The sequence below is a fragment of the Parambassis ranga genome, chromosome 4 (genome assembly GCF_900634625.1).
Source record: "Parambassis ranga chromosome 4, fParRan2.1, whole genome shotgun sequence".
Lineage (NCBI taxonomy): Eukaryota > Metazoa > Chordata > Actinopteri > Ambassidae > Parambassis > Parambassis ranga.
The window spans coordinates 8,634,925-8,662,860 of NC_041025.1; the positions used below are offsets into that span (position 1 = coordinate 8,634,925).

The 27,936-nt window shown below is 44.4% G+C and overlaps 1 protein-coding gene across 1 annotated transcript; it reads right to left on the bottom strand.

The window, feature by feature from the left end:
- Positions 1 to 1,522: 1,522 nt before the first annotated feature.
- midn (midnolin) lies at positions 1,523 to 27,881 on the bottom strand. Its single transcript, XM_028403371.1, has 8 exons — positions 27,343 to 27,881; positions 24,931 to 25,159; positions 23,217 to 23,304; positions 23,014 to 23,076; positions 13,047 to 13,610; positions 11,756 to 11,879; positions 11,142 to 11,465; positions 1,523 to 4,732 (listed from the first exon to the last, which is right to left on the bottom strand). Exons 1-8 carry the CDS (start codon positions 27,416 to 27,418, stop codon positions 4,470 to 4,472), a joined length of 1,731 nt encoding a protein of 576 aa, XP_028259172.1. The 5' UTR covers positions 27,419 to 27,881; the 3' UTR covers positions 1,523 to 4,469.
- Positions 27,882 to 27,936: the final 55 nt, after the last annotated feature.

Here is a 27,936-nt window from a genome sequence, read left to right on the forward strand (position 1 = left end):
TCAGGTCAATGCATGAGCATTGGCTATTGATGAGCCAATCAATGAATGAGCTCTCATTGATATTTCTTTGCCTTTCATCAGGCTTCTCTTATCAAACTGTGCACTCAGCAGAGAACACAGAGAGGTGGTGTGTTTGCTCATGCTCAGAAGATTTTCAATGTGTAATAATTCCTCTCTCTGAGGCATGTAAAAAAGGCAAATGGATGCCTTTCTAGTCCTTGGTTAATATCATAAGGAAGGGCTGTGGTCCTTTGACTGGAACATGTGTAAAATGTGTGTGATACTCAAAGAAAAAAAACATCCTTTCAGGAAACAAAAACATTATTATATCCTTTGCGCTCTTGCTAACCCTCTCGATTCATTTTAAAATAAGTATCATATTGAGTCACTATTCCTTATAAGATCACTATAGCAACTCAAAGAGCAGAAGCTGCCCTCCTGCTATATTGCAGCTTCTCACAGCGTGTATGTTGCGTTACTGGCACCCTGTCTGAGCTGCGCTTTGACACACAGTAGGTTTGTCCTTTCATGTTCCTTTCCCCTTTCAGCATTTTCTTAATGCTGCGAGTCAAGCTCTGTTCTTGGCTTCTGTTGCAGGGAACTACAAGTGCTGCTTCAAAAGCACCTTTTGGTGTATGTACATGTGTCAGGAAGGCATGCTTCACATGAAGCTGCTTCTCCTACTGCAGTCTGTCGCTGCACTTCCATATTCTGTCTCATCTTGAGCTGGGCTGCACTCACAGATGTGGAGAACATTTCTGTTGGCTTTCAAGACGAACCGCCTCTCTCCACCCACATACACACACTCACTCACACACATGCAGAGTCGGTCACCCTCGGTCCCAGGGTCCTTTCAACAACATTTTGCAGGTTGTCCAAACGTCCAAAATCACAGCCGTTCATAGGTCCTCTCCACCCTTCAGCCACCATAAATTACATTAGCTTTTCATATAGAGCAAGGCAATATTTTATCAATGCAATTCCAAGCTTTTCTACCATTTCATATGCTGCTTGTATCAGGTTACCTCATGCAATAGATCCTGTGTGAAATATTAGACAGAATAGCAACTTTCACTCAATGGTATCGAAAGGGTTCATAATGAATACTCATCGAGACGACCTGGTGTAGTCATTTTGTTTTTTTATTCATTTATTACCTAAAAAAAGAAAATGTTCTATCACAAGTCACACTGAAATGTATTGCTTAAGAAAAAAAATATATTCATATATTTTTTCGTTTTGTTTTTTTCATTTTTTTTCTTTTTCGGAAACATTTTGTTTCCATTATATTCCACCAAAAACAAAACAAAAAAAAAGTTTTTTTTTTTTTTAATCCCCCCCAGACACGAACATCAGCTGCTGCCGTGTCCCGACAACCTTCTCCCCTTCTTAAAAAAATGCACAAAGAAATACATAATTCACAGTTACCATTTTGGTTTCATAAATTAATACAGTCACACATGTGCTACACCGGTCTAGAGCTAGAACATTGTAAATTGTATTCTTGAATCCTGTTATTTTCAATAGTTGGCTACAAGAAAGAACAGGCAACTTAAATGACGTGATCAGAATTCCACCAACAAACTGTTTTTATCCTCTCTGTAATGCTTTTGTCATCTTTTTTTGTTTTGTTTCATCTTTTTGAGTTTCACACAGAAGTGAGGCACACACAGAGTATAGTTCATACATATACAAAAGAAATTAAATAAAATTTGGGCGAGCAGAGGTTCAATTGTCCTTAAATAATGTTGTATCCAAGAAAACAGGAAGTGCATGTAGTCTGGAGTCCTCAGAGGACTTTTCTTTATTCTGACTTAGGGCTGTTCCCTGCCATCAAACTATGGTGGCGTAAACAGATTTGTAGCTTTGCAGCTTGTTGATTTGACGGAAGCGGGTGGGGGAGCGGGGGGAGGACATGAGGTTCGAATAACAGAGACCAACAAGCATGGCAACACAATGAAGAAATGGGACAAAGACCGTATTTGAGGAACAACACCTACTTTTGAACAGTATTTGATTCACTCAAACAAGCTTTACCCCTAAAATCTACAACTCTCATGACTGCAAACACCACAGTCATGTGTATCAACCAACGAAAACAAGCTTAAATCTGACACTGACACTGCAAGGGCAACATTTTTAAGGCACAGAAGCCTTGACATAATAGAGACTCCACCAGCTAAAAGCACTAAACAACAGATGCCCAGTGTCCTCAGTGACAAGAATGGTGCTTGATGACAAGTCCAACATTGATACGCACAGAAAGTAAAAAAAAAAAACCCAAAACGAAACAAAGAACATTCCCGCCCCCATTGTCCCCAAGTGTCTCATTTTTTTAGTGAAAGGTAAGGCCACTTAAAAAAAAGATGAGGTTCACCAAAAAGGTAATCTCTCACTGCAATCTCTGGGAGTGCAATCGTGGTAGGGTGGTCAATCAGACAGACACACGGCTAGAAGAGACAGACCAGATGTTTCTCTGGAGTAGGTTTGACAGACAGTACTGTAAATCCTCTGGTCTGGTTGGTTCCCTGCGAGGATACGTCCACACAGGAGGGGAGGCGGCTTTAAACAGTTTGGAGGCTGTCTGGGTCCTTGAGAGTCATGGGGGACGTGAAACCAGCGTTAGGGGAGAGAGAGAGAGTCAGTTGCTCTTTGCTCGTCATCCTCTTCATTGTCACACAACAGAAATGATCAGTGCTGAGCAACAACGCAAGTCCACACTTAACTTCATCTGTTTTGGTTTTGCGTCGTAACACTTTAGCAGGACACTGTTGTTCGAACATTGAAAAATGAAAGTTACAAAAACCTAACCAACAAAAGCAGCATTGTTTATTTTCTTCACAAATTCATGCATGTTGTTAACCTTCATTCCCACAGCACCAGTTTCTTTTTTTTCTTCCATCAATAGAAAAAAAACAGTGTAATTTCACACTTCTGCATGCAAAGAAGAGTCACTTTTAGTTTTTACCCTCTCTTTTTTTTTTAAATCCCCATGTGTAGCAGCAAAACTGTGAAAGGCCTATCCTGATATGTCAATGGATGTCCTGGTGGAGGCACTAGATAATGATGCTGGATAAAGATCCCACTTCTTCTCCCTCTTCTTCTCCGCCAGTAAAAAAATAGTCATCATTATGAGGACTTGGTGAGAAACATCAAATGGGCCTAAAAGTCAGCTCCGAATTTGCCAATTTCTTTCTGCTCTTCTTAATGATTTTTGAGAAACTATGGGGTTATCTGGGAGAAGACGACTGGAGAGAAAACATGGGATAGACTAAATCAATTTACAATAAAGTCAAACATACACACACCCTCATTGCCAATTGTCACATTTATGTACACAAACTAAGTCCCTCGACAAGTCCATTCAGGTCTGTAAGACATGAGGCGGCCCGGATGAACGTGATCTTTCTGTAAAATCTGTTGTGGCTTGACGAAATAATTCGTGGATGAGCTAATGTATGATTGAATGGATGTACATATTTGTTGGTAGTCAACGACTTGACTAAAGCCACAGAGGGCTGCTGTTTTTTGAAAACAGCAGATAGGAAGAGAAATAAAAATAGATTTTTTTCCATATACATTTTAAAGATTTTAAAATCCTCTAAAGCACTTTCTGTTAATATTAATTTATTTTTGTTTATTTATTAATCATTCCTATCGATACCCTATGTCACTGAGGTTGATATCAATACTTCCATATTCATTTTTTTTTATTCTATTTCAGGCCCCACCTCCTCCTTCTTGCACATTTTGACCAGCTGTTATAAATCAAGAAAATGTGCAAATCAACAACTACTTTGAACTTTGTTATATGAAAACCTGAATGCTTCGTGAACAATGCTACATATTTTTTTTGTTTATAAAATATAATAATATGCTTAAAAGTGGAAAAAAAGAAAAAGTTTAACCACCCCGTAACAGGTATAAACTGGACTCTGGTTGGTGAGTTTTGAGATCAATAAGAATGCCCATTGGAATAATCCAAAGTCCGGCAGTTCTGCCTTTCTTCTGATTAGGAAACACTGAAGCCTCTGGTGCTCCTGTTAATAAGTCCAGTGTGGATCTCTTCATTTCTCCCCAGAGTGCGCTTAAAAATAATAAAAAAAAAAAATCTTAAAAACAAAATCTGAAAATACCACCACCACCACCCACTAACTTTTCCTATGCTCGAGTTCAGGTATGGTCTCTGTTATCATACCCCCGAAAAGGTCTTGTATACTGTTAAGTCCGGTTGTTGCCTGTCCAAATCAAAGCATCACAAGAAAGTTCTTTTTGCTATTGTTGCTATTTTTCACAAGGTCAACCGTGTAGGACAGGATGAGATTAAAGTCTGCAGGGAGTCTTTTTTCACACAGTCACAAAGACAACTTTGATTTCCTCTTTGCACAGTTGCACACCCCTCCTGCCAATCCACATATATCTCTAAGTAAATTCCAAGCAATGCGTTGCACATCTTTGAAACTGAAGGTTCAGGCCATGACGAACTCAGACTTCAAGTCAGCCTTGACGTCAGGCTTCCACACTGAATCATCAAAGTCCAGGTCCAGGGAGCCCTCACTGGACATGCTGCTGTTACTGTTGCTGCGTCCGGCCTTGCGGTTGGGCAGCCACTGATAAGGAGCGCGTTGGTCCCGCCTGGCCTTCCTGCGCAGGCGCTTCTGCTGCATCAGTAGCTGCAGACGCTCCACCTTACAGCGGGTTGCACGGTTCTCGGTCTGACGTATGCGGTCACCTGGACAAAAGGCAGAGAGAGAGAAGAAAAAGTCAGTCATGTATATCTTTTTGCACACAAGTAGACCAACAGGCTTGAGAAGAATATGTGTGTGTTTGTGTGGGGCAGAGAGCTGATAAAGCCCCACAGCCTTGATGATAACATTAAGACATTCTGGGATCATTCCCTTGGCTCTCACACTCAAATGGAATGTGGTGGTTTAACCTCCCCTACTAAGCATCATTAGCTTCCTCAGTATCACTGAGTAATAAAATCCAAAATCTCCTTGAAAACCAAACGCAGGGTCAAAAACATACAAACACAAGTTACAGTTGATACATAGCTGCCTATGATATCTGAAAACATAATTACGCATGACATGCCTCAATGACTGGATGTGCTCCTAAGTGCATTTCTAGCCGTTGATGTGCCTATAGCAGAGTCCAGTCTCAAGAGAGAGGCCTTACAATGCACCGTGAATGCTTTCCTACACTGGCCAAGTCAAGCCTAATTCCATTTATACGTATATTCAGGGGCTTGGAGGGAAGGGATAGCAACCGCAATCTATTAGCTAGCTCCATTAGTATCTGTCTGGGAATTAAATAATTAAATAATGGGCTAGAATGTCAATAAACCGAAGCACAGCAACCATCTCTGCCTCTGCTGCACAGCAGAACACACACAGACACACAAAGACTCTCCGAGCCGCATTCGAGTACATCATGTATTCACACAAGAACACATACACAATGTGTACACTTGTGCACGTATATTCATGCAGCTGCACAAAGGCACACACTCAAAAGGTGCACGCACACACACACACAACAACAGCCGCAGTAGCTTTTAACGTGGATCGATGGCAAATTAAAAAGACCTATTGATTAAACCTTAGCTCTAGTGCAGCCATCCATCTCGGGCCCAGGACAACGCTATTGGCTTTCAATAGAAAATGCAAGCGAATGGAAATTGTAAGCGGAGAGAGACAGGCAAAGATTGGGTTTTTTTCTCCTATTTTTTTCTTTATTACGGCTATAGCTTCCTACTCTCAGCTCATTGACCTAATCCCCCCCCACACTTTACCCCTAGCACAGACTAAAGGCCCCTCTGCTCCCTCCTCTCTTTCTTCCAGCTTTTGCCCATGTCTCCCCAGAGACTGCTAGGTGGGGCAGTGTGAAGAAGGAAAAGGAGGAGGCAAGAGGAGAGCGGGGTGGTGGTGTGGGTTAAGGAATTCCTCCCCCAGGGGCAAGGGGGATAGAGAAAAGGACGGAGGAAGAGGGAAGAGGGTGGAGGGTAAGGGATCAGCCGTAGGTGTCGGCTTTCCAAATCGATTGCGCCTTCCTCTGCTCTTCCCCCCCATCGGAATGAATTCCGGACTCTGTGTGGGCTTAATTTACCTCTTTCCCTCATTTGCTTATCAGATCGAGCAGCACAGAGCCTTTTCTCCAGCTATAAATATTCACCACTGTCTGGCAGTGCATGCTAAAGTAAACTGCCGTCAAACAGCCTCTGTGCTGTTTCTGAAAACAGAAAGGATGCAAACAGAGGCACAGAGACAACAGGCAAAAAAAGAACACATCTTCACATTGCACTCACAGACAGACTGGGGTTTTTCCATTTCCTGCTAATATGATACAAATGTATGTGTGCATCCAGATGCTGTGTGTGAGTGCAGCATGTCATCTCTAAAGAGCAGTGGGACCAAAGGGGGGGTTCTCCTACATTACAGCCATTGTTCCACTGCCTCACCACCATGTGACATCCATATACACTGCCACAAGGCTTTGTTCCCCCCTCTGGTCCTCTCTTTTTCCTGTATTCCCCTTTTCAGACTAGCCAGAAGTGAAACCAGCCCTCGGCTGTGTTGAAATGTGGCGGTACACAATGAAACGGCAGAAAGCCAAAACACATGCCCACATACAAAATCTGTTTGTCTGGTACAATTTGCCTTTGGAGTGTCTCAGTTTAAATCCACCAGGGTAGTTTCTCAGTCTTGTTTTCCAAAGCAGTGCCAACAAAGCTTAACAATATATACGAATGAACACATACACACAAACCAAGTTAAAGGCAGTTTGGTGGTGCAGCAGGAGGTCTTGGCCTTTGGCTTGGCAAGAGCTCTGGGAATGTGCTTGGAGCTACACCATACTTGTGTATGTGTGTGTGTGTGTGAATGTGTGTGTGAATGTGTATGTGTGTGTGCAGCCATTCATCAGCGTCACTACCGGAGCCCTGGGCGGCTGGGCCGGACACAGCTGGCCGCAGGGATCTCCAGACTATGTTTATGACAGTAGGGCTATTATTAGGGCTGGCTAAGAAGGACAGACTATACACACACACACAGGCTTGCCCAGAGCCTGGCTGCAGAGAGTAGGGTTTGACATGAGCACAATAACCTTGGAGGACCCAAAGAGAGCTGACTAAAGACATAGGAAATGAATGAGAGAAAGAGAGCGACAGAGAGAGACAACCAATTCTCATATACATCCCTGCATGACACAAAAAAGACAGAGGAGGAAGCAACAATGGATCTTTTTTTAGCAACACACAGTGGAAGATATCAAACGCAAGACAGGTCAAGGGCACATAGAGGAAGGAAAGGCTAGTCTACTTTTTTTCTCCTGTCTTTTTTTAACCATTCCTGTGCCTGCCAATCTCAAGCAGCTCAATTTTCCCCTCCTTAAACTTTTTTTTCCAAAGACTGAAACAGGCTTTGTAAATACACTGGGCACTGCAGAGAAAGTCAGAGAAAAACAGAGAGAGAGAGAGAGAGAGAGAGGGGGTGATCTATGAATAATCGATGCGTCAGTCAGTTTTCCTTGCCGTTGCGCCCAGCCCAGCAACACAGCAAGGACTGAGATAGGGAGCATGTGGGAGGGTGGGGGGAGTGGGTGGGTGGAGAAGGAGAGGCAGAGGATGGAGGTAAAGGAAAAAGGGAGGAGGGCTGCAGTGTGCAGGACGCAGAGGGAGATTAAAGGAGCTTCTCCTTTTATTGATTGTATAAAGATTGGCCTTCATTTGCAGTTGTCTTAGTGCTGTTGTTTGTTTGTTTGTCCTGATAAGTCTTGTGATCTTGCAGAGAGAACATTGTGTTTGCTCAGCATCCAGGGAACCAGATGAAAGAGGGAGGAGTGGTCAGAAACGGAAACGAAAACACACAGGAGAGGGGGGAGAAAAAGGTGAAAAAAAAACATGTTGCGGCAAAGTAAGCCTTGGTTTCCTTTAGTATGGCTGCATTCTTAAATGAAGTCCCTGTCTGCACTGTGTGTAAACAATATTGGCTCAAATCAATATGTGGATCTACTGACTCATGATAACATCTCACTTTCCAATTAATATTCATTCTATTCAGGAAATTTCACAGTTAGTCTAAACATAAAGGTTTTATTACGTAAAGGTAAAATAGATTAGCCTAACTCATCAAACTAGACCAAACCCACCATATCAGACACAAATTAAAGCATCCGATCAAATCAGAGCTAATATGAGCATTTTGACAGCCGGTGAAAGGGCATTAACAGTCCTGCAGGGACACAAGCTCTTCAATGACTTTTAGACTTCATTTACATTCTCTCTCTCCCTCTTGCTCTCCTTGTCGACAATGAAAGGGCACCTGATGTGCTTGGCTGGCTTTGCCAGATAGCTCTGCACTGTGCTGCGTCGTTGGGGCAAGTTAGTGTTGTTGTTAAGTTAGTGGTGCACGTGTTACCCTGCGAATGTCTGTGTGCGACGAGAGATGAGTACAACTGACCAGTGGATAATGTGTCATGCCTCAGCCAAGCAGGTCAGGGTTTAAATACAAGACTCAATGAGGTTAAGGGAAAAGGCTCTTTCTCTGAGTCTCTCTCATCCTCTATCACCCTCCCTCCTCCTTTGGCTTGCCCAGTCGTAGTCTGCACAAAGCTAACATGACCTGACAAATCGAAAGGAGGTGGAAGGGACGCAGGGGAGGAAGGGGGTGCTAGAGAAACTTTCAGGGCTAGCTGTGCCCCTGCTTTGCCCCTCTCTGTGTGCCTGTGTTGAACTAAGGCAGCTGCAGTGGGAGTGGGACTAAAAGGCAGCCATATAATCCCATAGCCCTCCCTTCTGCTGCCCCACAATGGCTCAGCCTGGTGCCCCTTATACAGCCCCAGTCCCCTGGCCCCCACACAATGGATTTTGCTGGGAGGGGGGCACTGGAAGAGCTGGAGGGGGTGCTGGGGAGGTCCACCCTACTCAGTAAAGGAATTTGGCTAACAATCAGCCTGCCAGGCCATCCTAAAGCCCTCCTGTTCATATTCAACGTGAGGCCTGGGCTGACAAATCCCTACAACTCAGCAATACTATACAGCAACACCATGTAACCAAGCTCGATGCCCAAGCTTTTAACCAGGCATTTGTGGTTGAGTGTGTGTGCATGTCCTAGGTTTTTATTTACGCTTGTCTTCTCCACCTCACACATGAACTTGCTGTGGAAAGGGTAAAGGCTCTCAGGAGACAGAAAAGCTATGTGACATTTTCAAGAGGCTGCCTCAACCTGAGTTTGACTGCACACACATTCAGGCAGATGGCTAGTGCAGTTTTTTTTCCTTTAGCTGAATGAAGGTAGGTTTCTGTGAAGCAGAGTTAAGCCGCAGTGTTAAGTCCAGTAAGTCTTCCATCAGGTGTCGGCTGATAAGACTGCCTGAGAGCGCTTAGTCATCGGCTTCCTTAGGACACCATGTGGAACAGGATACAAATAGGCCACAGAGCCTCTGTCCACACAGACCCAGCAGTACATTCATTGTCTCACCGAGCCTAACTGTGCTTAGATGAGCTGGTTACATATTCAAATTACTTTCTGGAAGAGCATATTGTGAGCAGGAAGCTGAGTCATGGCAGTTAAATGGGAAAAGGGCACTAGCCGGGCTATTCTTTCACCCTTTGGTAAATAAGTGGACATCTGTAGACAGGATATGACCACCCAAATGATAAATGGATGCTTAGTATTGTGGTTTTAAAAAACCCCGTTTTCTGTGTCCTCCTCCTCCTCCTCTGTTTGCCCTCGACTTCAAATTCTTTTCAGAGCTGGATTTTGGAATAAATCTATTTAAAGGCCAACTGAACACAGACAATGTATTGATGCAGAACACAGGCATGGAAAGAGACGGGGGTGATTAAGAGGAAGACAGAGATGGATTTTACAGACATGGCTGTTTTTGGACAGCAAATGGGGGAAAACAGTAGTGTGGGCTGTTGAGTGCAGATGAAGATGAGATGACAAGAGTGGGAGAAGAGGGGAAGGGTGGCCTCACTACGTAGGTGGGGGCAGCGAAGGAAAGGTCTTCCCTGAGTTAGAAAAACAAGCCACTGTTATTCCAACTGTTCAATGAACACTTGTAAGGGCACTCAGGGTGATGCAGTCAAATACTGGACATTCAGTCTGTGTGCAGTTGCTTGACACAAAAGATTATAAAACAGGAGACAAAGCCAGACCACAACAACAGAAATGTAGTCTCATGTTTTTTTTTTCAAACAAAAGAAAACATTAAACAATAATCATAGTATTCCTGGACCCACCCCACAAAACTTACCAGCCGTTCACCAATGACTGGCTCAATTTCCTCAGCATGAGATAAGGAGGCAGCAGAGGACAATACTGTTTTCCCCAACACAGCCAGTCTAACCTTACAACATTGACTGAATGTTATCAGTTCTGGACATCTGTCTGACACTCAACATCCCATGTCCCTTCAAGGAAAAGAGATTTCAAAACATCCAAAATCAGTCCCTAAATGCCATCATCTAGCACAGGCCCCAGCCCCTAAACATGAGTAAGTTGAGGATTGTCTGGCCCACACATGCCCCAGCTGCAGCCCTTCTTTAGAAGGTAGGTTATTCACCCAAAGTCTGATCTAATCTAAACAAAGCCCAGCCCAGGCTTGAAGGGGTAAACCTATCTCCTTGGTGCACAAAAACAAAGCCAACTCCGTTACCTGACAAGTGAAGCCTGACTGAACGGGTCTTGAGGAAGCTTGTATTGCATTACTAAAGAGACCCCCTCCTTCCTTCTCTTCTTTTTTGTTTCAAAAACCCAAGAGACACACTTACATGACTCTTTTTGTTCTTTAATCTGACTTCTCTGTTCTTGCTTTGTCAGTGTTTTAAAGATGAAAATAAGCACTTGAAGACAATGTTGCAAAATCATCCCAACAGAACTGAGCTAAGCATGATGTGCTATGAGGATAGAAACACAGAGACAGAGATGGCAATGAATTCTTCAGCAGGTTGTACCGCAAAAGCAGAGCTCAGTGAAACACACACACACACTCTCTCTTCTCCAAAGCTGTAGCAACTGTAGGAACATCTGCTTCATAATGGCATCAAGGAATGGGGGTGTTTCTGTTTGTGTTTCTGACATGGCTTGCAAGAGCAGTGGGGTGTGTGTGTGTGTGTGTGTGTGTGTGTCACTCACCAGGGGGTTTGCACATGCGGATCTGGCTCTGGCACTGTACCAGTGGATGAAGAGTCGGCGGAGGGGTGCTAGGGCTGCCGGCAGGCACAGAGGTAGCTTTGGCAGAGAGGCCTGTCATGCCAGCAACTGGGGGTGAAGGAGGCGGGGAGGGGGCGGGGGAGGTGGGTGACCCACACTGGGTTTGGTAGCGGAGTTGGGTTAGGGCAGGGGGCATGCCTTGGTAGTGGCGTGTAGCACTCAGGAGGTCATTGAGGATCTGCAGGATGGTACTAATATCTCGTCTGGGACGCCCATTGCTGTCCTGGCAGTTAGGGTGCAAAGTGCCTGAGAAATGGAGCAGAAAAAGTTAAAACCTTATTACAACAGAAGTAACATGTTTAGTTTGCAATGAGACACCAGAGAACAAAAAAGCATTTAAGCTCATACACAGACCCATGCCAACAACAGACCCAGAGAGCAGACAGAGGGGTCTGTGTTATATTTTCTGGGTATTTTTGTGAAGCATGCAAGTTCTCATAAAGCTCATAAAGGAAGCTTTCAGCTGGATCTCACTGTGTGCTTTTCTATTGCTTAGAGCAACAATAACTCTTAACGGCAGCTAAGATTCCTCTCACCTGAAAAGGTCCCTGAGAACACTCCGGGAGCATGGTTGACAAAGCTCTCAATGATGGCGCCAGGTTTACGGGAACGTGCCGAGGAATTGGAGCCACTGGTGGGGCTGTTGGTGCTGCAGTTAGCCTAAACAGGGAAAAGGGCATAAGGTAAGGTTTCTGGGCAAAAAAGTCTACTTGTAATCTTGAAAAATGTTAATGATAGCAGTAAAAACAACAAATGTCGTTTTGACCTATACTGCATAGACATATACATGATATATTTAGGAATGACCTTTACTTCAGGGTGCTGTAAGTAGTATTTACACTATGTAAGTAACCTATGCAGTAGGTCATGGTTAGTAGGTCATCAAGGCTAATGGTCATAAGAAACCCCTGAAAGGAGGACCTGAGCTTAATGCTATACCATCCACCAAAAGACCAAGAGTATCTGGGTTACTTCACACTGTGATCAAACCAGCTTCATTATAATTACTCAACTGCTATTCGAAAGTGAAACAAACCCAAAGGTATTTGTATTTGTTGTAAAAGCATGAAAGCATGATGAGGAACAGCCATTTCCTTTGTCTCACCACTAAACTGGAATGTCGATGTGTCCTTTATTCCTGCTGTGAACCATCTCTCTAACACACTCCACAATTGGTTCCTCTTTCACTACTCACATTCTGAAGTTTAGTTTGAAGTTAGTAATTAATGACAAACAACTCTTGATTCACTCACTCTAGCACACTTTAATACAGTATGTTTGATCTTTTGCGCTTTATCCGACCCCCTATCCTACTCCAGTACATCTCACTAGAGAGAATGAGGTCATATCAATTCTGTGCCCTTATGGCTTACTGTATGTGTGCGTTGACCTGCTTGTGTGCATTCAATGCAATCTAGTGATGACTAAATGCACTGTGGTTTGGAAACACACACATGACATGTGTGTCCTCCAGACCTGAATAAACCATGGGTTCACCCTCATTGCTGCGGGAATATCCCATTAATCTAATCAATCTAATGGAGAATGATTTAGCTGTGAGCATGACACATGGGTCAAATGGTCATAACCCACCCTCTCTGTCATTCATTCATCCATGAGATGGCTAAGTGCCTCTAATGACATCAGTACTGTAGGTGTGCAATATGCATGTAGCCATGTGACCACTTTACCATGGTCCTCTCTGACCAAATAGCATGCTTCTATATTTTAGACATTTTGCATTCTTCTTTCTCCTTAAGCTAATGCTAACAAGGCTTTAGGCACATTAGGTACACCGGGGTGCTAATAGCATTAGTTGAGGCCTACCTCAGGGCAGAGGACCGGGGCTACAGGGCTGACCTGGCCGATGTCATGGCTGGTCTGGCTTGAAGAAGGCTGGTGATAGTGGTGGTGATGATGATGGTGATGATGATGATGATGGGCTGGAGAGCGGAAAAGACCTGCAGGGATGTGGGACGGGCGAGGGGAGTGGGGTGGTGGAGGAGTGGGGGGGCTACAGTGAGCAGGGGAAGCTGACTGGTGGTACATGGGGGGGAGTGGCTGGTGGTGTGTTGAAGGCAGGGGAAAGGAAGGTGAGCCTGGGGAAGAGGGCGAGGAAGGGACAGGGTGAGGCTGGGACAAGTGGGGGCTTGGGTGACTATGTGGATGGTGGATGTGGTGGTGGGAGTGCGGGTGAGGGTGGGGAACACGGGGCTGCCCTGTGGGCTGTCCCATGGCGGCCTCTGCATTGCCCCGGGTGATGAGGTGCCTGTGGTGGAGTTGGGGACCACCAGACTGCTGCGCTGCCAGCTGGAGCTGGACAAACATCATGTGATCACCTACACGGAGGGCCAAGGTGAGTGGAGAGCGGCCAGACAGGAAATCACTGACCTACAGAGAGAAAAGAGGAAAGGTTTGAGCGTTTCAGGAGCTCTATGGATTTAATTGTATACAATGTTATTTGCACCCATCTGTAATAGAAGAGAAAGACTCTGCATGCATATTGACTTCCTTCTTAGTAAATGAACAGTCTGCACCATGGATGGCAGTTAAAATACACACAACAGGGCTTTGAGACACAGACCACATTAGCCCATCATGCAATCAATCACTATTCTGTAACAGTGGCCTATTTACTTCTGCTGCGAGTGCTGGATAAGGAGACCTATTGGAAAACACACACACACACACAAACAGAGCCCACTCTTGCTTGCTTCCCGCTGCCCCTCAGTCCGTTCTTAGTCAGCAGTGTCATTCAGCTCAGAGACAAAGGCCACCCTTCTGTCTGGCCTGTGGCCTGAAAATCAGTCCCACGTTCAGGAAATACACCCCGCCTGCCTCTCAAACACAGAATAGTGAATTGTCTGTGGATCGCGGCGGATCTGGAAGGGCTGCCCATTTTTGGAGCTTTGGCAATGACTACCAGGAGCCAAGTGTGGAGGCCTTTGCTGACCCACCCGTGGCCCGGATGGACACACACACTTACACACAGGATTGCAGACTTGTCACGACTTGGCGGGAGGATTCACACTAAATAACAAAAGTTCTCTTGTCCTCCTCCTGCATGCCTGTGACTCTAACTGTGTATCTCCACTTACTGCTGAAAACTGTGTGTTTGTGAGTCATTTGGGGCCACAAAGCTTCTTTTTTGTCTGGAAGACTCAGCAGTAATGACATCTCAGATTCTTCTCAAACAGAAGTAAACAAAAACAACCTGCACTAGCAAATACAAAGTGATGCCTCTGTCCAAAAAGGTTTCAACAACTCCTGCTGCCTGTGTGCTTTTTGACCCCAGAGAGGGAGAGAGCTACATGAGGACAGAAGGGAGCACAAAGAGGACTGTAGATGGAAAGAAGTAACGACAAGGCAGACAACAAGTACCGTAATAAAGATGTAGATATAAAGACAGCAAAAGAGAGCAGAGGCCTCCATCCCCATAGATCATGCAAACTTTGGAGTGTGTTTCTAAGATGTTGGCCTGTAGTTAACCCTGTGAATCGCCAGGCTTTGCCCTCCATCACCTCTCTCCCTTTCCTTGTGCTTATTTATTTCGCTATCGACTGCTGCCTCTCTGTTGCCAGGGTGACCTTTGCACATTGATATTGACATGGTGTGGAAAAGAGGATGGAAGGAGAGTAGAGGCAGGTGAAAGGACAAGGGTGCTAGAATGATCTGATGGCTGTAGTTCAAAATGTAAATAATCAACAGCTAAAGCAGCAAAAATCAGCATAAAGGAGGCTGCAGGGTAAACAGAAAGTCAGCTTTTTCAGAATGTAAACTCAGCCACTAATGGCTTGTTGATACAGTCCACACCCGCCATGATTACCCCGTTGTGGTAAAGCAATAAACTCAGCAAGCCAAAGGCGGAGTGCAAAGTGAGGAGTATAACAGGGCAGGGCGCTATGCGAGATAGGTCTAGGAAACTCCATATACAAAAGGTTGCCTGACAAAGATGTGAGTGTGTGTGTGTAGGGGGGAGGCAGAATTACAAAGGTGGGTGGGGAGATGAAAAAAGAGAAAGAAAAGAGGAGGGGCACGAGACGCTGTGTCTGACTGACAGCTGTCAAGAAAATGAGTCGACAGTTTGCTAACCCCCTACACACACACAAATGACATGCATACAAATAAAAAGGCCTCAAGGGAGACTATCAGCCTGGTGTTTAGATAAAGGGAGGAGGAAAAGATGAGCGGACAACACCACTGAGAAGTCAGTTTCTGTTCATATACGGCCCGATTTAAGTCATGTAAACACATAAATACAGACTGCGTCAACCTTAAGAGACAGGTAACATTTCCCATTGGACAGAATCTGTCTCAAGTAACAACCTGAGATCGAGTTTTGCTACCCTGCATACATTTGATTTTATCTGCACAGAAACCGTCACTGCTGCTAAGCAGAAAATGTGTGCTTCATTTATTTGTCAACCACACAGCTGGAGGGGAGGACTGCAGTGACGGTTTGATACTTCAAAGTCAGAGCATGTGTCAGTGGGATGCATTTGTATGTTGAATCCCAAAGAGAGTGCATTTTGAGACCAATCATAGCTGTATTTATATACCTTTCATCCAATATGCCATTTAATGCCAAGCCTGAACAGGGCATTTGCTTTATTACTTTGTATGTCTTTGTGAGTGTGTGTGTTTGTGTGCAACTGCATGCAAGAGAAAGTGAGAGAAAAAGGCCGACAGTGAGTGACAGCAGGAGAAACAGAGAGGAGGCTTGATTACCCTTATAATGACTAGTGTGGATTATTCAAAACCACTGAGATGAAATTCATGTACTCCTACTGAGCTTCCAACACCACATGGCAGGCTTCAAATTAGCCTGTGAGAGAAGCAAGCTTTCTTCCTCACACCTCCTTTTTTTTCTTCTCTTCCCTCCTCCAGTCGATTTTTGTCACTCTAGGTCTCAGAGTCTCAGTCGTTGACTCATAAAGTCAATTTAGAAGTTGCTCACACAAGCTCTGCTAAGTCTCACATCCATGGAAGCTAAAAATGTGTGCAACCATGTATGTGACTCATATGGGGTCTCCGTACATACACACACCACCCACCACAGCCTCCTCTTTAGGCAAGAAATTAAAAGGCCACAAACCCACATAAACACAGACATCTCATTTGCAGGGAAAATGACAGAGGACATTTTAACTACTATAATCTGATCGGTCACTCTCATATCTTTGCGGTCATCTTTCATTTCCCCCAGAAGATAAACAAAAAGGGCCAGAGTAAACCTTCAGGTGTGGAATTCTGCTCCTCCAAACTAAACGCTACGTCATTTTTAAATGACATGCTGTTTCCCTGACAATCATGAACACCGAGAACAGAAGAGCGAACAGCTTGTGTAGCTGGGAGCCGAGAGCTGTGGAGTGGAACACCTGAAATAGGGCCTGTTTCCTCAGGGAAGGGAGGAGGCGGAGGATGATACAGTGCGGCCTGCCTGCCAGGGGCTAGATTGGCTAGAGTGATCGTGTAACAACAAGCCTCTTCCAGACGGACAGAGACTATGAGAGAAACAAGGGGAGGGATCGCATTAGAGAGAGAAAGAGTGTGTGTGTGTATAGGGGGGAAGGGGCTCTCTAGTGCTGGAGAGCTGGCTAGCGAATGATTCCCAGAGGTCTCGGCTAGCAGCACAACTCCAGTCCAAACATGCCTGTCTGCTCTCAGGAGCACAGCCAAGACAGCCAATGTGGCTGGCTACTACTGACGTCAGGACAAACACCAGATAGAGCTTTCTGGAACATCACAGGCAAACAAAAGAGAGCTTCATGGATTGTCTTTAAGTCTACAACCCGCCTCCTTTTCCTCATACTCCATTTCTTTTTTCACCTTGCTCTCTGCAGCACACTTAACAAATTCCAGTGCTGGATGAAAGCAACTTATGGCTGCCTGTAGTGGTCTGTTGTGAGAGCCACGAGGCAAGGAGAATGAAGAGGTTGTTGCGTTAAGGCATACAGAGAGAAACCAGTCCTTCTTTGTTCCTTCTTTTTTGAAGTAGCAGTATGCAAAGAGGAGTTCATGCCTGAAGTAAAGGGTGTGTGCTTCCTGGAAACAACCTACATTGTTGATTATACTCAAAGTTTATTCAGTGATATGAACAAGTGTTTAATAGCCAATCCTGGCCCTCTTTAACAACTGGCCGTAGTGCCATCAACCATTTTGTTAAAGCTGTTGGAATCCTGGAGGTGGTATTTTGTTTAGCAGGAGGCTTTGGTTGCTATGCACTAACAGGGGAGAATATGATAAGGGGCAGCTGGGGGAGGAGGGATGGAGACAAGATGGAGAAGAAGGGGGAGGATGGCATAAGACAGAGAGGGGGAACAAGGATGGTGAAGGGGGATGGGGGATGCGGGCAATGGGGGTAGGGTGTCAAGAGTGGTGGTGGTGGTGGGTGATGAAATATTCAGTGAGAGTGTGCCTCTGGCTTCTTCCCTCTTTTTTTTCCTTTCGACGTCTCTGGCTGACAGTTTTATTTATTGGGGTCCCTGTGGTTCAAGGAACTCATTTGCAGTCGTTCTTCCTTTGCACACTAAGCGAACTAAGAGAGGGAGATAAGGAGTGAGGCAGGAAGAGAGAGGCTGAGAGACTGAAGGAGGCTGAGAGGGAGGGAAAGATAGAGCATGCTGGCAGTACTGAGCTGACATTCATGAACAACTGAGCAGCTTTGTGTCGGAGAAAAGAGGATAGAGGATTGGGAGGCGGGACAGAAGGGTGGAGAGAGGGAAGCCGAGAGAGGAGGAAGCCATCTCCTCCGGCCATATTCTGGTTCCACTGCAGCTGCTCACCTGTCGGACTGCTAGGTGAAAGGTACTGTTCAAAAAGCTGCTTATTAACCCACCTATCGACCTAGATTTTTGATCGCACCAGGACATTATTGATAGCCACACTAGCTAAAGATGCAATAACAGGCTCTCAAAAGAGAGAGGGGAAAAAATCAATGGTTTGCATCATGCCCCAAATCCTAAAGGCAGCCAGGGGGTTCTTCAAAGGCCCCATTAGAAAGATAGGTGCCTGTTATTTTGACTGATAAGAAAATGAAGGGGCTGAAAGAGACAAGAGAGTACCAGCTGGCCATCACCAAATTTGATCAGCTGAGTGAAATGAGAGATCAGAGTGGCAAAGTTCAGGATAATCAGGTTTCCTGCAAAAGCTGCTCCTCACACTTCAACTGTGCCAACAACTGGCCAGGCACATTGAGCAGCTTCACATGTACATACAAGCCTCTCAACCCCACACCCTCATGCATTAGATCCAATTCAAGTCAGCAATAGTAAAGCCCTATTGTTCACACTCCTCTCACTTCACAGAATCCCTCTTACACCAGCTGATCAATACAATTAAAACCGGGTCCTGTGCTTTGGAGAACAGCTTAATAGCAGTTTCTGTATCCAGCAAGAAACCATTGTGGATACATGTAAAAACAACATCAACTGCAGTAATACTGAGTAATACTGACATGGCATCTCATCTGTTTGAGAATGAGATATGAGAGGGTAAATAGAGATGGAGGAATGGGGAGTTTGTGACAGATGGAGAAATTATAACAAGAGGTGATGGTGTATGCTGCCTTTTTCTGTAGTGGTTTTGGTATAACTCCCAGAACGACCTGGACCCTTCGACCCCTGCCCATGTTTTTCAACAGCAGCATATGCCAAACTGACTTCATTAAACTTGGTAGTGGCTATCATAAGTGATACTGCTGGCCTCCATCCTCCCACACAGTAGCCCCACTAGTCACGATGCTTGCTACTTGAATCACAAAAGGACTGTGTCGCCAGGGAATGGATAACAATGATGGTCACGACTCAAATATGGAGAAATAAGACTCTCCTGTATGCTCAAGAAGCATGCAAAGACACAGACAATAAATATGGATGTTGGCACACACCCACGTACACACATATGACCAAATGCACACACACACAATAATACAACGAAATTTCCTGCACAATCCACCCCTCTCATGATTGCCCTGCAACACACCTTGATTCCCTCCACCCATCCAAGCATCCCCCTCCCACTGTGCATTTAAGCATCACAAAGGGGATTACACAGGTGCAAAAATACTGCATGATCAGCTTATTAATGCAATTTTCAAGGCCGGGATTTACATGAGCAGGGACTGAATAGGCCTTTAGATCAGCATTGTCTTTCATTCCATACACAATTTGATTTACACATTCAGTAACAAATTAATTTCTGTAGCTTTCATTTAGACAACAAAAAAGCAAATTACCATTCTAAAGAGCAAAGACTCCCTCGCTTAAGCTGCATGCAGATAAAAAGCCTTCATTTCAATGGCAGTGAGAAGGACAGAGGGAGATGCATGCTATAACAAGGGGAGGATCCTCTCATATTATTGACCAACAGACTGACTCAGTCATTTTTCAATTCATTGCAAATCAAATCTTCAATACAATTACTCTCTAATGATTTATTATTGTCAATCCTGCTGATTAACTAACATGGAGATAAGGTGGCATATAGGTTGCAGGACTGGAAAGAGAAACATATTGACCACCTGCATTGAGCTGTTTTGTTGTACAGAGACACAGACATGCACAGGTATACACTTTAACATTTTCTCCTAACACACATCCTATTCAAGGACTTTCCAGTAACCTCTTGTCTTTGTGTCAGTAGGTGCCTGTTGGCAGGACAGAGAAAAGTAGAGCTGATATGTAACAATGTATTCCTCTGGGACATATGGAATGGTAACACACAGCTTCCTCCCAATCTGTGTTAGTGTTCAAGGCAAAATTTGTCAATTTGCAGCCTGCTGAGCTTCGCTCCAGCTGGGCCGAGCATTGATTTTGAAACCAGTATGCACCACTGTGGCCATACTCAACTGGGTATAGCTGGGTTGACGGAGGAGAGCCAAACTTGCAGAATGACCCTCAATCATTGTTGCGTTCTAGGGTTTGTCAGCTGGGTAGGTCTGGTGCTCATGCTTTAAGACTGGAACAAAGAGAGGGCTGTGTGGGGGAAGGGCAATGGGGAAGGGGGGGGGGGGGTTGCTGCCTGGTTGGCTTTTATTCTAGCATCAATGTGCATCAATGAGCAAATAGTCCCTGTGTACTAAGAGGGGCATATAATCCTTCTTTTTCTGTCAAGATCAATAGATGGAGCACTGCTGTCACATCTAACGTGCACAGAAATAGTTAATATTGCTTTCATTTCCCTTCCACTGTCATATAAGTTACATTCCTTTTATTAGTAGACTTAGATATTTTCTCATTCTCTCATCAGGATCAGGAATTCTCTTAAATATATCCTTTCAATTCTGATGTGTTTATGTGTGTGTATGTATGACTGCAAATATAACCTGTACACACAACCTCCTTTTAGCAGACAGAATAAGAGAGTACTACAGGTGATGGGCCGTCAGGAGGAAGTGGCTTAATACAGCTAAAATGTCATGCAAAAAAGTCGAGTGAGATGCTAGAGGAAGAATTAAGGCAGCCAGGATTGTCCTTGCTAAAGAAACCAGCCATCACGGTCAAACGGAGGCAGCTAGCTAGACTTGCAAACCACAGCACATTTAAATTATAGTGCCCTGGGAGAGCTGTTAAGCAGAAGTCGGAGTAAAAGGGGAAAAAAATCCCATTTTGATAATTGCCGGGGCTCAATTTCCATAAAACATTTTCTCTCTGACTTATGCCCGCTAAAGTCTGAGACAGCCCTGGAAGCTGTCATGTTCTTTCTGGTTTGTGGACTAGCTAGTTCCTAGGTGGACCTCTCCAGAATCCCAATAAGGAGAAGACATAAGGAGATCCACTCAGTGCAGTCTTCCATTAATACATACACACACTTCATGGAAAAACATCCTATCTGAATATGAGACCTCACCTGACCAAAAATATTTAGAGGGGTGAGGGGTTATTGGGGGTCTATATCCATTTTGTATATGGTTATGGCTAAGAATCACTCCACAGCTCCCTGAGGCTATTTTTGGATGTATAGGCATATCAGTTATCGTGTCAGACACTTTTCAAAGCTAAGTGCATTGATTGATTTTTGATAGCCCCAGAGTTAGGAAGGGAAGGGAAAGGAAATGAGGGAAAGCTTTTGTGTTCCTATTTTCTAATCTTACTCAGATCCGTAATCTCCCTGCAATCTATATCATTCCATTTCACTTCATTAATTATAAAGAGGAATCAATTTCTCTGACTATAAACTAAAACAGCTTTATGTCTTTATTGTACCCTTTATTTTGACATTTTCTTTGTTATTATTCTTACTTGTGCCCTTTATTCTTTCTATCACCTCTAGGATTACTATTGACATGACAAAAAATATGAAAGCAAACCTATGTGACAATGTGTGATTGACGATTCTAAAGAAACAACCGTCTGACTCATAATTCTAAGAGTATCAGAGTTGTGTGGCCAGAGCAAGGCACAGGAAGCAAGGCAAAGTGAGAAGTTAACTCTTCTGGGTCAGTGGTTGAATTATCATCTGCCCCTGGTGAAAATGACAGTCCCACTTGGCTGCCCAGCATAGGTGTACTACATGATTGGCAAGGCTTGCTCCCAGTCCAATAACACTGAGACATACACACCAGTACACATTCAGTAACAGACACGCACGCGTCCACTTACACACACCTACACACATGCAGTCATCTGCTGTCAGTGCTACGAGATGCATGCTGAGTTCACACACACAGCGAGGCCAGGATTTCCACCATAAAATTATCAGCAGGGAGAGAAGCCATACCGAACCACACTTTGCTATCTAAACAGCCCACATCCTCTGATAAAATGTGCATCGTTCTCTGGACACATTCATCAGGACATAACATCTGCATCAATGACACACTTAACTCCTTACATCAGAGTACAGTTACAACATCTTGCAGTGTTTTGACATCAGTCAGCAGTGCATCGCTGATGCAGTTACGTACATCTCTGTGTTACCCAACACTCCAAAAAGGAAGCTGATCTGAGTCAGTCAGTCAGCTGCAGAGTGTCTCATACGTCACACTGTTGTCTGAGTGCATTCAGCCTTATCGCCTCCCTTTTCGCTTGGTTTCTCTCTGTGGCCAACATGGACAACTCTTTGCCTTCTTCACATAACTTTCACTATTGATCATTTTGGTGAGTCATGCTACACTGACTCAAAACATACTGTATTTAAGAAGGCCTACCAAGTTGTTTCACTGTAAGCACAGGGTGTAGGCCCTACTTGAACTTTGCATGTATGCTAGGTTTCCAGGAACCCTATGCTAATACTGAGTGAGAAGGCTGTCATCTGATGATCCAGCACTCTGTTTATGAGTGAGTGAGACTACACTCAATCTCCATGCAGCCACAGCACACTTCCTGGAACCTTGCGTGTGTGTGCCTGTTAGAGCATTAAATACAGATGGAGTGGCGAGAGATTAGAGATAAAGGTATAAACAGAAAGGTGGAAGTGAGTGCTGGTCCTCTCAGCAGCTCACAAATAAGCCTTTCTTGTGTGATGTTCACTCTAGCCTCCAGCAGAGGTGTGTGCTCACACACAAACACACACACACACAGACACAGTATCACAGATGTTACTAGGATACAGAGGGTTGTTGCTGCTTATTATATCCTAACAGCTCACATGGATGTCTAGCTTGGCTTGTTTAAGAGGCTGAGATTAGACAAGGAAAGAGGCTTGTGCAGCGTGCCCATCTTATCTCTGTCATATCTGGGTGTGAGCCTGTACTTAACCAAAGCAACAACCTTCTTCATCCACAATGCAACTACGCACACCAAGGGTCAGTTTAGTTTGTAGGACACTTTGCTACAGACAACCAAATCCTCACCTGAGTTTCTGTTAGACTCTCCAAGGCTTGCATTACGGACTGTTCTGGTCTTGATGCTTGAGACTGCACAGAAAAAAACAAAACAACATTAAAACCTGCAAAGACTAAATTTGCAGAAAATATTGTAGTTTTAAATAAACAACATTGATCATTTACATTTAGGTTACAATATAAAAATAAGATCAAAGTAATTTGAACCTTACCATTAATCCTGCTTCAACTGTGGGGACAAGTGTTAACTTGCTCCCATCAGAGATGCCTAGATCCTGGAGTTTGCCTGAACTTAGTCGCCTGCAGGGTTGGAGAGAACGAGATAATTAGACTGTGCTGACAATATCTTCTCACTTCAGACACACAAACACCCTTCAGCCAAGGGGGGCAGACAGACTTCAAAACTAGTTTGGAAAAGAGCCGTGGGTGAAAAGCTCCATGAAAGAAAAGTATTGATTGGGCTGTCATATTTCAATTTCGAGTATAGTGGAGCTTGACAACTGCTCGCAGTGGATATTTGGCACCACTGCCACTTGCCTAAGTGGAGGTAAGTATTTTCGTTTGGCAATTTCACTTGAACAAATGAGGAGAACAAACTGTAAGCTCAACACACGCACACACACAAAAACTCAACTTCTTTGATCATTATAAGAAAAGATAAACAGCATGACAAATATCGGCATTACTGCGATTATTGGTACTGCACACATTTCAACTAAACTATAGTACAGTACATTACTAGTCTGGAACTTGTGTATGTGCAGGTTTAAACAAAATACATTTTCAGTGCTTTACAGTCTAATATCTGAGTATCTGTTCTTGCAAAATATGAAACACCATAACACATTGTGCTTGGCTCTGTTCCCCCCTAAGGTTAGTGAAGGATGTTTAGGACAGCCTGCTCTACAGGCATGACCCAAATCTCACCCCATGCAGCTGAACAAAGGCCCTCAGCCCTGACTTGCTGTAGGTCTACAGTTTGAGGCACAGGAGGGGATTAAAAAGGGGGTTTCAGGCTTTAAAGGATGATGTGATTTATTGGGTGATTACAATTGGTAGGAGGGGAAGGGGGCTGAAAAACAATGCTGAGTGTTTGCATGTACTAAAAGCCCTTTCTTTTTTTGCATAGCACCACCTGCACTATTGTTATTTTATTTAACCTGGGTCTAAACCATGTGGGAGCTGCACAGTGCTTTAGGTTTCGGTTAGTTTTAAATATGAAAAGGCTGAACTATTTTCTCACCAGTGTGTCTACGCCCTAATATGCAGCAGTTTCTGAAGAAACCAAGAAATGCATTTAAACTATTATGGAGTTATTTGCCTCTTAAGCTACTGGCACGTTCTCCTCTAACCACAGGATACTTCCGTTGTACTGGATGGACAGTGTGCACGTCTGTGCATTTTTACAATAAATATATCATAGACCTCACTCATCAATGTGTAAAGCCTTCGACAGTATTACAGTATTACAAATTCAGTCAGGCTTCGGAATTTATAACGAATAAGGGATGAATCAATGCAAGTATGCTGATCGCCTCGTCAATACTGTTCCGTGACCGGTGCGTCCCCAACGCGTACTTCCAATACCGTGCGTCCCGATAGTTTCCTAGAATGTATTGATGACCAAAGCAGGCAAGATTGTCTCTGAAGCTCACGAGACCTAAATATGGCATAAATCCTAAATATGGATTGAAAAATATCAGCTCAGGAGCCTGAACGCACCTACAGTCGGTTTGTGCACATTTGAAAGTGCGGAACATCCAAGACATTCAGCCTATAATACAGTCTGACATACTGGTTGTCCCTTTAAGACTAACACGTCAATGAAATGTTTGTGTGATTATTTTCCTTTATATAGGTTACAGCGACCACACAACTTTTGTTAAGCGCGTTTCAGTAAAATGTAAAATCTCTATGTTTACTCACGTTTCTTTGTGCAGCAGAGCGAGCCTTTCTTTTGGTACTTTCAGCCTTTGCGACAGCCTCCTCTTCAGTCCCTCCACAGTCTCTTCCTGGGGCAAGGAGAGCTCGAAGCGTGTACCGGTAGTGGAGTGGATGTAAAGATTCATGGAGGGTTCCGTCGGGACGGCCTCGCAGGACGAAGCCCCGCGACTGGTGCAGCTTCGGGCGCTGGGATGCTGGTCCATCCGATAACCTGTGTCAGAGAAGGGGGACACAAGACGAGCAGAGCCGGGAATGAAGCGAGTGAGGAGGATGGTGAAGCAGACCCGTCGCCTCGACTACCGTCCCTTATTCTGACTGCAAATCAAAGGCAGCATTCAGAGAGCTTTCTCTCTCCTCTCTCTCTCTCTCTCTCTGGCTGTGGTGCCTGCTGTCTCTCGCCCACCGAGAGTCAGAATAAAAACCAGTCCGTTTTCTCTCCAGTAGATTTCATGAGAATATCCCCGCAAGGAAAGACAACTAGTCAAGGTTCGCTTTTCCTTTGTTTGATCTTTCTCTTTGTTGCGTCTTCCAGCATGCAGCAAATGTGTCCGAACTGCTACATAGATGGGGTAATACCAGACACAAACGCAAGAACGCCGTCAGCAAAAAATGCCATGAACGCACATTTACGCCAGCAGTAACCTTTAAAACTGGTTTAAAAAAAAAACAATATAAATTCCTCTCGGATTTTTTTCAGCTTTTGCAAGCTTTAGAGGACAAAAAACACGGTCCGGAGCTGCAAAGCCTCTTGCGGCTGGTAGTAAGAGGCTCTCCGCTGCGCACTCATACCCACGGCAGCTCCACTGAAATATCGACAATGAACATTGTCACAAAGTATCCTACTTCCACCACCGATAAAATACGCCCACAGCCCTGAGGCAGCCTGGCCAATCACAGGAGAGCTCCTTCAGGACGATGCTGAGCTCAGCCAATAGAAAGATGAGATCCACACCCACGTGGAGGGCAGGACAGTTTAGGCCATTCATAATAAATTACAGCATAGAACAAAATATGGACCCATACCACAGTACGCCTAAAGCAGTGGATCCTGACTGAGGTTCGTGAGTCTTTACAAGTCATCGTATGGTTTTAAGATTTCCATTAGGCGACTCATTTATACGAATAAGAAATTGAAGACCAAAGATATTTATTCCATTAGATCCAAGCCTGGCATCTTCCCACACAGAGAGACAGTTGTAATGTCTGCCAGGTCACATCTCTAAAAAATGCTGTGGGTTTGACGTTCATCTTGTTTGGAAACTGTGCAACAGGCTCAAAATAACATCCACCGTCAACTACTGATTGCACCAGAGCTCCCACATTAGACTGAATTTAGCTCCAAATAAATGGTAATGAGTGATTTGACTAATATCAGAGCACATCTTTTCGACTTGCAGGTTTGCAGTCTTTACTCTTACAGCAGGCAACATCAATAGTGTGTGGATGCTGTTATTTTACAGGCTTGTGTAAAGACCAGATCACTCCCTGTAAATCTAAGTTATCAGAGGGACTGTACTGGCATTAATAGTGCTGACGCCATCCTCTTTCCCCTGACCTCAGCAACATGCAGAAACCATTAAAGTGATTGTGAATACTATGCAAATTACGCACTGGACAGAGTAGGCTGTTCTCTTCAGGAAGAAGGATACCAGATAACTCGCAGTGTATACAGTAGGATATATATAGCCTGTACATGGTGTAAAAGATAAAGAATTATGGCTTGACATTTCCCTACATGCAATATTGTTGCACCAGCAAGTAGTGCTGCGCAAGCTGGTATTTTCCATTCTGAGGTAAATAATAATAATTTATCATCCCCGATAAAACTAAGCAGAAAGAGGAAGAACATTTTAAACACTGGATCATCTGGAGGGCGTCTAAAGCCTGCAGAGAGCGCCTTCACCTTCACTTGCAATAAGTAGGCGCTTTAACTTAAAAAAGGTACGCGGTCGCCCCCCAGTGGCCAAAAATCGAACTTTCACAATCATAACTTGCAGGTGACTTCACACATATACAAATATCGTGACTCTACAGTACATACCTATATGACACAAATATGAAAAAGCGTAATTTGTCACTTTAGACTGCATCGTAAAATGCACAAACATGACACTGCTACAGTTTAGTTAATGATGGTATTATTGTCATAAAACAGGCATTACCAACGACTTACTGTCAGATACTGATTATAATTACAGTAACTGTGACATTCTGCCGACGTCGATAACTTAATTATGTCCCTACAGATACATGAAACACAGTGTCTCATATTAGCAGCTGACATGCCTTTATCGACCCTGAATTGACTTGTCTCCAATTGCCCACCGAAGCAAGCCCGTGTCAAACTTTGCTAACACGCATTGACAGAACAACGTAAAAAAAACTTGAACTTACCAATTATTGTGGCGAAAACGGTAAAGCTTCGCGGAAAATTGACTTGCGTTCCTGTCTGTTCCCCCAGTTTTGGCATGTAAAGTAAACCCAGAAAGTGAGAAAAGTCGTGGATAAATCCAAACACTTCAACATCCAAATTCTGTGGCAGGCCCGTGCGTGTCCTGCGCGCGGCGTTACGCACAGCACAGACCGTGGGGACTCGCGGCCAATAAGGAGCAGCAGGTACGTCCCGAGATGCTTCGCGTGCTGTCGGCACACCGGCGTCTGTCCTGGTGATAAGAGCCTGGTCGGGAAGGTGAGACTCTTCTTAACATACGCTTCTCGGATATGGGTGGAGAGAAGCGTTCTTGTTATGTCAGCATGTGATTTAAGGTGGCCCTGCTTCCCTGTAGCCGCCTCTGAGTCCGCCGTGTTCTGCCCAGTGGGAAAGAATTCGCCTACGCAAAAAGCTGTATCAGATAAAAGATATCCAACTGCGTTGACTGCGCGACTCTCAGAACAGAGACGCCTTTTACTGTTGGCAGTAACGCGCAATGGACCGAGGCACCTCCACTCAGAGGACTGCCTGCCACCTTAAAAAAAGGTCAATGAAAT